General features: G+C 42.2%; 1 protein-coding gene across 1 annotated transcript; it reads right to left on the reverse strand.

Moving 5' to 3' along the window:
* Nucleotides 1-1118: 1118 nt before the first annotated feature.
* On the reverse strand, nt 1119-7755 carry CRYBA1 (crystallin beta A1; the record flags this gene model as incomplete). The annotated part of the gene is made up of 6 exons (XM_081027994.1): nt 7627-7755; nt 6197-6261; nt 5100-5218; nt 3460-3601; nt 1910-2052; nt 1119-1266 (listed from the first exon to the last, which is right to left on the reverse strand). Exons 1-6 carry the CDS (start codon nt 7655-7657, stop codon nt 1119-1121), a joined length of 648 nt encoding a protein of 215 aa, XP_080884120.1. The 5' UTR covers nt 7658-7755.
* Nucleotides 7756-10568: the final 2813 nt, after the last annotated feature.

Genomic DNA, 10568 nt, shown 5'->3' on the forward strand with positions numbered 1-10568 from the left:
AGACAATAAGTGTACATTGTTGAATAAAAAATTTTAAAGTTTCTGAGATGTTTGTGTTATCTTTTGTGTGCTTTAATTAACAAAAATTACTGAAAACTAATATTGTGACGTTGATAATGATACACTTTCAAAGGGTTAAATGTACCAATTTAAGTCTTAAATGTACCATGGTCATATGTCATGACTTTTTTTATAAGTGCTAAGATACTGCCAGGCCACATGCTAAGCTCTCTGCATGGATTGTTTCATTTATTACTCATGGCAACTCTAAGAGTTTGGTGTGTTTTTATGATCCCATATTATGGTTATATTGAATCTTAGGTTAATTGACTTGCTCAAGATCACCCAGTTAACATGTGAAAAAGTCAATATTTGAATACAGAACCATGTGCATGATAAAAATAACCTGGCAACTTTGTTTAACATACAATTCCAGGCCCTTCCCCCCAAAAGTCTGATTCTGTAGGTCTGAGGTGAACAGGTTATTAAGGGGCTTAGAATAGCATGTTTTTTGAAAAATCAGCTGTGAGCAGCTATGCTGTCTTTTTACATGATGTTGAGCCTTAATGTTCTTCCAGTTGAAATAAGAAACCAAAACTGAGATAAGCAATTAAGCAACTAGAATAAGTTGCCAATATTCTGGATTTATTCATAACTTTTATGTAGAAATATGTGGCAATGCATATTTGAGAATCTTCCTAAGTTTGTTGAGGATTGATTTGTCACAAGGTGAAAAATCAATGCTGACATCAACATTACTAGAATAAAAGATGCAGAAACATTTACCAAGAGTGTGACTATAGAGACTGATACATTTGGGTTGTGTATGCTTTAATGTTATTTGAGGGGGAATAAATGTCCGTGGCCTGGTAAGTTACTTTCAAGGACATAAAGGGAATTGGGGGTTTTACTAAAGCTTGTCTTTAAAAATTCTCAGCCACATAAGTGTGAGTCATATAAAGCATGGTAGTTAATTCAGTCTACAATTTTTTTTTAATGACATTTATTGTGGATTTCAGCAACTAACATTTGGAAGAAATGTCTGAGCAGAACATAAAACTCATTCTAGATTGCTTCGCAAGGTCTCATGCTTGAGGAATTCTCTTAGAGCTTTCAGTCTACTGCTGGATTCGGCGAATCGATTGAATCTGGGAAGTCTGAGCATGAGAACCCCACTCTCTCCAGTGTTTATAGTCTCCTCCATGATGGTCACATTCCAAGATATACTGATAGCCACGGTATCCAGGATACTGGTAGCAAACCCAGCTAGAAAATCCAAAACACATTGGATTATTGAAACTAATGAGGAACCTGGTCAACACCCCAAAACTTGGGCCTTTTTCCTCGACAAAATTGGTATGGAATTCTTTGAGGCTTAGAAAATGTGCTAGGCATAATTTGTGAGCATAATATGGTTATAATTAATTGAAATTTAACCTTGATCATGAGAAAAAGTACAAGACTAATCAATATACAGTGGTACCTCAGTTTTCAAACATCTCCATTGACGAACATTTTGGTTTACGAATGCCCTAAACCCAGAAGTAAATGCTTCGGTTTTCAAACACAACTCAGAAGTCGAACATGTCACACGGCTTCCGCTGAGTGCAAGATCCTAAGGCCTAACTGTCGGCTGTTTTTGAACGTTTCAGAACTTGTGGATTACGTTCGAAAACCGAGGTAACATTGTACGTGGTTCCATAGAAGAATGTGGAGGAGAAAAAACAGTGACCTTAAGTGGTAGTTGGTACCAAGAATTTGAGATTCAAAATTACTAATGAGTCGGACAGCCATATCAATATGATGTTGATGTATGAAACTTGGTAAGACGTGACCATTGATACTAATACAAGGTTTACACCTGCAAGAGTTACTTTGGAATGAGTTACAACCTTGTTCTTGTACTTACGCCCCATATTGTATCTTCATGGAACCGACCTCGTTGTTGAACCAACCCATGGCTTGCAAGGAGGGGTAGTCATCACAGATCTCCCATTGGCGTCCAGTAAAGTTTTCTTTCTCAAAGATGGTAATTTTGGACTCCTTCTGATTCTATAACCCCAAAATTTTTTTAACTGTTATGGCTATCTTAATTTTTTAATTACTGTATTTTTCAAAATAAAAATACAGAAGGAAGTACATGATATTGATTATACAAATTTTTCAGGCAATGTAGAGACTTATAAGAAATTTACCCATAATCCTGTTTAATCCAGTTTAATACCATAGCACTTAAAATGTACAAATAACATATAATACTTTGGAACACGAAAGACTAATGAAAATACTTGGGACACACAGCCAACCAAGGGATTAATATTCACTAATGTAGAAAAAGATCCTGCAAATTAATAGGGAAAGTAAGCGTGTGTGTGTGTGTGAGTGTGTGTACAGTGTTGGAAATAATCTAAAGTCCAGTAGGGGGAGTGAATACTACACAAACATTAAGAAGGCAGAGACTAACCTATCTGAAGTACAAAAACAGTCCAAACTAGCCCTGGTGATAGAATGTGGGGAGGAGAATTGACTGGAAAGGGGCACCAGGGAACTTGAACAGGGTGATGGAATTGTTTTACATCTGAATAGGGTGCTGGTTACATGGGTGTACATATTTTTCAAAACTCATGAGCATATACACTTAGGATCTGTGCATTGTATTAGAGGGTAAAATGTGGAGTTCAAGTGGGATGAGAACACATTCAGATAGGACTACTTTTTAGGCCTTAACTGTTTAGATCTATAACTTTATAACTTCTTCACTACTTGAATTTTGATAGGACTTTAAAATGAGATCATTAACAACTAAAATCTTGAAGAAATCACGATATAGATGAATATTTGGAAGCCTAGCCTTACTCTCCCAATATAGGGATCATTTTCAACAAACCCTTGAACCCTGCTTCTGCTTGAACAATCTAAAGACTTTAGAAGCATCCTAGTCAGATGGAGAATTGAATAATGTGCATGGTATTATAAATAAGGTTATTATGAATCAAAGATAAGACTGGAAGACTTGCCTTTATCTTCAGTCATCCCTCTAACTTGAAGTAACCTTGAAGTAACCCATGAAGTAACAAGGGTTACTTCAGTATTTCCCTGTTTCTAGGTAAAATGTTATACAGATTTAAATTTTGCCAAAGATTTATCTTGGACTACAAGGTAAGTGCTCTCACTAGTTATCCTATTGCACTTTTGAAGATTTGGGCTCTTGAGTGTCCATTTCCTGCTACGTATAAGAAGGCCTTTACTTTTAGCTTAATGAAAATACCATTAGTGGAGAAAAAAAAATGGCAGATTTAGACACAGGGAGGAGTGTTTTTTCTCTTTTTTACTTTTAGCCTTCTTGCTGCCACATGTCAGCAAAACTGATGAGAAGTAACATTAAGTGTCAGTCCATATGCACCCTCTCTTGCCCCATTCCCCCCCACATGCACAGAAGTGAAAATTTCAGAGACTCACAGATAAACAGATGGGGCGAAAGGACATGAGGCGCTCAATGTGATAGGCATTGCTCCCACTCCAGGCATCCCAGCGAGGGTATTCTCCTCTTTCCAGGATAAACTGTTGCCCACAGAAGCTGGTATGTTCATAACCAATCCAGCTGCCAAAGACAAGTAGTGGTGTGTGTTTGCAGTGCTCAGAGCCTATGTGGTCTCAGGGAGAATGCATCTTCTGTTTTAAATGTTAATAGTGGGTAAAATATCAAGCCAATTCCAATAGAGCCATATAAAGTAATGCATTTATCACAAGAGGTAGAGAATGAGCTGGCACCATGTTTCCCCGAAAATAAGACCTAGCCGGACAATCAGCTCTAATGCGTCTTTTGGAGCAAACATTTAACACAAGACGCAGTCTTATTTTACGATAAGACCAGGTCTTATATAATAGTAACAGTATAATAAATATAACATCATGATAATATAATACCGGGTCTTATATTAATGTTTGCTCCAAAAGATGCATTAGAGCTGATTATCCAGCTAGGGCTTTTTTTTCGGGGAAACACAGCAGCTGCACTAAGCAGGTTTGTAGTTGTGATATTCGTTTTGGGATTATCCACTGAAAGGGTCTAGTTCACTGGCCTGAGTAATGGTATTAGCAGTCTAAAGTTATATTTCCTTTCTTTCCAAGTTACCTTATTTACTTGGAGCTCCAGGTTCAGGATAAAAGTGACTGACTATTGCTTTGCCTCCAGCCAAACCTACCGGCTTCTTCCTAAGGAAGCAAAGGGATGAATAGGCAGCTGATGGATTACCAGTCTCTTGTTTTCCTTGTCACTTTGTGGCTTCTTTCTGCTGTTACATACCTATACCTTATTTATTAAAACATCTCAGATCAATTTTTCACAACCAGGTCTCAGTTACTGGTGACACCTTAAAGTATTACTCCTTTTAAAGGGTTAAAGAGCTCAATGGTGGTGGGCAACTTATGGGACCCTATCTACATGCAAAGCCAGTTCTGCCTAGGCCAAAGGAGAGTCCTTTCCTTTCTGCGTTTTCAGGCTAATGAAAAAGGCCTCAACCACCCTGCCAAGAGTCAAAAGACAAAACAAGAGGTCTTCCTCACCAAGGAGATTAACCATCAACAAAAAACTCCTGGAAGACTTGCTAGGAACCTATATGGCTCTCAAGTCCTGAGACTGAGTTCCTTTTTCCACAGACATTGGTTAGTGGTGTCTGCGCTGGGAGGTGGAGGAGGGGAGTTAGCTGGAAAGAGACTGCCCCTTGACAGTTTCCTCTCTTTTCTGCAGGCAAGAAAATCTCCAGGGACCTGTGGCTGTTCTGAGGTAGGTAGCAGCCTATGGGCTTCAGAAGCACAGATCTGATAACTGTCACTGCCCTACCCCATGATATGTATTTCTTCAATTCCCCCCAAATCTAGTACCAAGCCACTAAGGTCCTCATGTTCCTTCTAACTTTGAGTTACTAAATTACACACGTAGTGATTTCTTTGGAGATTACACCAGTCTGGAGGCCTCTCTCCTGGAAATGATTGGAGTCTGGGGGAACACCTTTCTTCCCTGGTCCCCAGTTTTATGGTCCCATGTCTGAAGGGACTGGAAATAAGAGGCCTGAGGTTCTACTGAGGTCCATACTCACACGCCACATTCCACCTTGAGAGATCGGACATTATCAAAACTGCGCTCAGAAACATTTGGGCAGGAGCTGGTGAACTCCATCCTCTTGCCCTGGAAGTTCTCCTGGTCATAGATGGTTATCTGAAATAGGATTAAATTGGAAAAGAGAGCTAGAATGTGGTACATCAGGAAGAACTGAGGTCCTGGTCAACAGCTTAGCATGTGTCTGACCCTATGTTTTTCATCATTAGTTGTAGACCACGATGCCTGATGAGGTCTCTTCCAGTATAGACATGGTAGGAAGGGGTTTGAATTAATACCACTGGTTGGTGGTGTTCATATGCCCATACTAAGGATGAGGTGTGGGGGATTGGTTTATGACAGGAATAGTCTGCCACGGACGACAGCTGGCCCAGCAGACAGACCAAAGATTCATGCACTTATTCACTATGCTTCCTACATAAGTATGGCCCAGGGGCCAGGATTCTGGGAGTCCCAGGGACTCCCTGTCAATTATTTCTTAGCTTCTTCAGCCACACTTGCTATGAAACTTAAGAGGTAGAGAGAGAGTTGTAATAAACCCCTTTCATACCTTGAACTAGAACTTGGCTCATGATCCTGGCTAGAAGACAGCTCCCAAAGCTGTGGACTGCCTTCCAAGTTGACCCAATGAAGCAGGTAGGGGTGTTGGGGAAAACAGAAAAGCCTGAGGAGCAGCCACTTTAGACAATGGTTACAACCAATGTCAGGACGGGGGTGAGGAGACCAGGGTGCTATCACTTATTTGGGATCTGGCAGCAAATTTCTCTCATTTCTGGGCCCTCGGCTTCTCCGTGGCATAGTCCACTCGGCTGCTCTGTTTCAAGATGATGTTAGCAGAGGAATGCTGAAGTAGAAAACTATAGGTATAATCTCCCACTAATCATGAGCTTCCAGGGTCATCCTTCTTCTGCCCAAATGGGGCATCCTGAGAGATCCCTCCGGAGAGAGCATCTGGACCTGGATGGGCCCCTTCCCCTACAAACGTGTTTTCATTGGTAGGTCACTGCCCCATGGAGAAACAGCCTGCAGCATCTCACCACCTGCCCTATTGGATTCCTCAATTTTCCATGAGCTTACCTTCCAAGGCCCCACGGACCCTGACATGGGGTTCGTTTGAGCCATCTTGGTGGTCGGAAAGGTTTCTGGAAGACAGAACACACACCAATGGCGTGGCCTCAGGTGGGGGATGAGGTGATGGAGCACAGGGGAAAGTAAAGGAGGTTTGAAAGTAATAGATTTTGGTTGGGATCCTGGCTCTGCCTCTCACTAGCCGAGTCTCGGTTGTTTTCTATCGGTAGAGCTTATACGTGCAGGGTTGCTGTAAGGATTAAAAACAGTACTGCAGGTAAAGCATGGCACAAGCATCAAGCCTCTTGATGACTGTAGTTCTCTGGCCTGCCTCCAGGCGCCCCCTACAGGTAGCAGCATTACCTCTGTCTCACAACCTCAATATTAACTCCTTGGCAACCATCTAATCCAGACCCCTCATATTACTCAGCAAACTCCTCCAAGCCCTCAACCTGACCGGCTGTGTATGGCCATGCTGCCACCCCCTTTCTACTTCTCTGTCTTCTAGACCTACCCAGCTTTGGTCTTGCCTCCTCGCAGAAACTTGGCTGCTTTCCCCAGCCTGCAGCCTTTCTTTCCCGATTTCTAGCGCTCATCACAGGACTTATCTGTGTTCCTATTGAATATGTCCTGGTGAAAATTTCAATGGCAGGGCCTGGGTCTCCTGAGTGACTGATGTAGCAGCCAGCTGAGCCCATGTTGGGACTGTGGTGCATTGGAAGTAGGGGAATGGGCGCCATTGGAAAAGACTTATTGAAGGAAAGTGAGGGAAAAAAGAGGATAATAATGGCTAACACTTAACAATGGCTCACTCTATGCCAGGCCCTGTTCTAAATGTTCTAATACATCTAATGCGCATTAATACATTGAATCTTCACAACAAGCCTATGAGGTAAGTACTACCATCATCCCCATTTTACAGATGAGTATACTGAGGCTCATAGAGGTTGAGTATACAGAAAAGATGGTAGGAAGAGTAAAGCAGGAAGGGAGAGGGGAGGGAAGAATGTCCGGCAGGTGTGCATCAGGTGTCTTGGTTCAGAACAGCCATTTATGGCCCTTTCCTCAAGCTGCTGTCAGGCCCAGGGACTGATGCATGTAAATTCTGTGATGTATCTTTCCATTCTGACCCTCTGAATAAGCATTTCCCAGCTCCTACCCCCACCCCCACCACACGTTCTCCTTGTGTCCCAGGAGCCTGTCATTCTTGGGACCCCACTCCCCCTCCCAGCCGTGATTACTAGGGCAGTGGTTACTGCCATATAACTGTCTCCTCTTGGGGTGACAAGAGAAGGCTGCCTCCTCACAGAGTTCCCCACTCTTCTGCAGCCATCCTAGGAAGCTCTGACCACAAGGCAGGAGAATTAGGCCCCCTCCTGGGCCTGTCTCTGCCGGGGAAAGAAAGGAAGGGCCAGAGTGCCCCTCAGGACCTTACTCACCCAGCTCCTGCTGTAGAGTCTGGGTCTCCATCTGGTGCCACTTTCTCTGTGGCCCTGCTCTTTATAGCTCTGCAGACCGATGGTCTCGGGCTCTGTCAGCACTCTTCTTTCTCTCTGCTTTTGTTTTCTTGTTTTGATCCCCAAAGCTTTGGTGGCTCAGCCTGCTGGGCAGGCATCCGTCTGGCCTTTGTTTAAACTCGGAAACAGAAATCCAGACAGGATTTCTGTGGGTGAGGCTGGCGGCTGCTGCCTGCCTTGGCTGCTGTGGTCCCATCTCAGAGCAGCTTGGAGGTGAGGACCGGTCTCTGTGTGAGTGTTTGTCTCCTGTCCTTCTCCAGCGTCCTGACATCACCCAAGGACCTTCCTAAGACCCCATGTCATATTGAATACATGGAAAGACACCTCGCTTCCCATACAGAAAACATTTTTTGTTGTTAAAAAAATATAAAGGATTATTACAATTCTGAATTTTATTAAGAAAAATAATGGTTCACTCTATTCTTGGAAATCTTTGTGTGTGTATATATATATATTTATATGTATATATAAAATTCAATTACAGTTGACTAGTAGACATGAATCTCACAGTAGCTATTTTATTAAATATTTACTCATTTTAATTTTGCAGTTTTCTTTTTAAAATTTGGAATCAATAAATGTTGGGGGTTTTTAATTACTGCTTTAGACCCTTGGTAGTCTCACAGGCCCAAGTACTGGACCTGTGGTACCCTAAAGGGTAGAGTGATTTCTCTCTGGAAGTTCAGGGCACTTGGTAAGGGAATCATGGGCTTCTCCAGGGGCTGTGAGGGGAGGCTCACAAGTACTGTGAGAAGCAGGAGTGTGCAGTGAGTGGGGAAGGCTTTGAGCCCGGCAGATTGGGTTCAAATCCCAGCTCCCCTGGCTGGGTGACTTTAGGCAAGTCATTCAACCTCTCTTAATCCCCCAAAAGGAGATAATATCTGCCTGATACATTGTAGGTTTATTATTACTTGTTACCCTATGCTTTTTCTGGTGACAGATACTGAAGAAAATCTCCTAGCAGCTGGGAGAGAAAGAAACTTTTCCTCGTGAAGTTCTCTCAATCCCTCTGCCACTCTCGCCAGCCGGTGACTCAAGATTCATTGGCGTTCCCTTTTCTCAGAACCAAAAATCACAGGGTGAGTTCTGGCATGTACGTAAGTATTTGTAGATGTGGGCAGAACATTTCAGACATACAGAACTGATGCTAAGCATGATACATCACCCCAAGACATTTCTGCTGCTTAATTAATTGGTGATGTCTGGATCAATGGCTGGCAAGGGACAGAGTCGCCTGATCATGACTGGCTCTGGCCGGCTGGTGGCTATGCAAGGGCTTAAGGCATCAGCTGTCCATGGCTGGTGGTTCTTCTTCACATTTTCTTCCTCCATAGAATTAGGGTCTTAGGAAAACACTTATTTGTTCATTTGTTCATTCATTCATTCCCTAACCCCTGGACTGGCGTAAGTACTCCCTCCATGAGCTCTCATAGAACCCTGTACTTCTCCAATTATTGCATTGATCATCCTGCAGAAATTACTTTAGAAACTAGAAATATTGGGCTCCATGGAGGAGCACTGAGGCACTTGGGACTCAGGTATAGAACAGAACTTTTCACTGTTTTCTGTACTTTTTGAATTTTGAACAATGTGACATATTTTCTACGAAAACAACGTCATCTTTGAAAATAAAGAAATGGGATGCTTAATTATCTTCTTCTTCCACTAGACTTCATGCTCTACGAAGGCAGGGACTTTGTCTGTCTTGTACATCGTTATATCTTCATCTCTGGGCATAACTTCTAGCTCAATAAATATGTTTGGAATAAATGAATGCCATCTTATGATGGGGTTTTTTGACTCTGGAGGCACAGAGGTCACCATGATATAGCCCATAGTTACCCTACCCACAATTGACCTACTTGTGTTGTATTTGTGCTTCATATACTCTCAGCATTTTGATTTAGGAGCTTTACACCCTACCTAGTATGGTGAAGATTGATGAGCCAGTTTTTTATTTTTGCAGAAAAGTAGAGCTTTTTTATGTTTGATTTTGAAGTCCAAACACACATACACAAAACTATTGTGGGGAGGAAATCAGGGTTATTGTGAAAACAATTTACGAATATCCATCCAATATTCTTGGAGTCATACACAGCACCAGCCTGTCTTCCCTCCATTTTCCTCAATTACCTTACGTCTGAAGAAGTTGGAGGATTATCAGATGTCCAGTCCTAACCATCATGCGTTCCAAATATCACCTCAATATGGTTTTTAACCAAATTCTAGAGGATTCCCTTTCTGACATTGTCTGGAACTGTTGCTTCATCTGCCTGCCCTATGTTGGTTCTGGCCTTGAAGCTCCAGCCCCCACCACCATCTCTTCCCAGGAAGGTCAGGATACAGCTATTCCAGGAGTGACAATGAAGGGAGCAACCAGCTTGTAATCCCTTCTCCCAAGCTGAGTTTGGGTCTCTCCTGGTCATCCATAATAACAATAACTACTGTCTACTGAGCATTTACTGTGAAGCAGATAGAATCTCACAACAACTCCGTGAAGTAGATCATTATAACGTACCCATTTTACAGATGAGTTAACTGAGGTTTTGAGGGACCAAGTTCTGGCCTAGGAAACTCAGCAGGGACTTGAATGCATGTTTTTCTGACTTAAACTCTGTATTCTTTCCTCTGGGCCACTTTGTCTCTCTGGTGTAAAGTAGGATGATAATATCTACCTGACCTACCACTGAAGGGAAATGAAGGTGTTTAGGGCAGTATGAGTACTCAGTTAGAGCTCAATAAATGGTCACTACATTATTAATTATCCCAAATAGATACCCAGCTTCTGTCAGATTTTTATAGAGACAAGTGGGAGCAAGCAGCAAAGATTTTAGAAAAGTAATCAGATAAAAAAAAGGTTTGCT

Source organism: Rhinolophus hipposideros (genome assembly GCF_964194185.1).
Source record: "Rhinolophus hipposideros genome assembly, chromosome: 20".
Taxonomy (NCBI): domain Eukaryota; kingdom Metazoa; phylum Chordata; class Mammalia; order Chiroptera; family Rhinolophidae; genus Rhinolophus; species Rhinolophus hipposideros.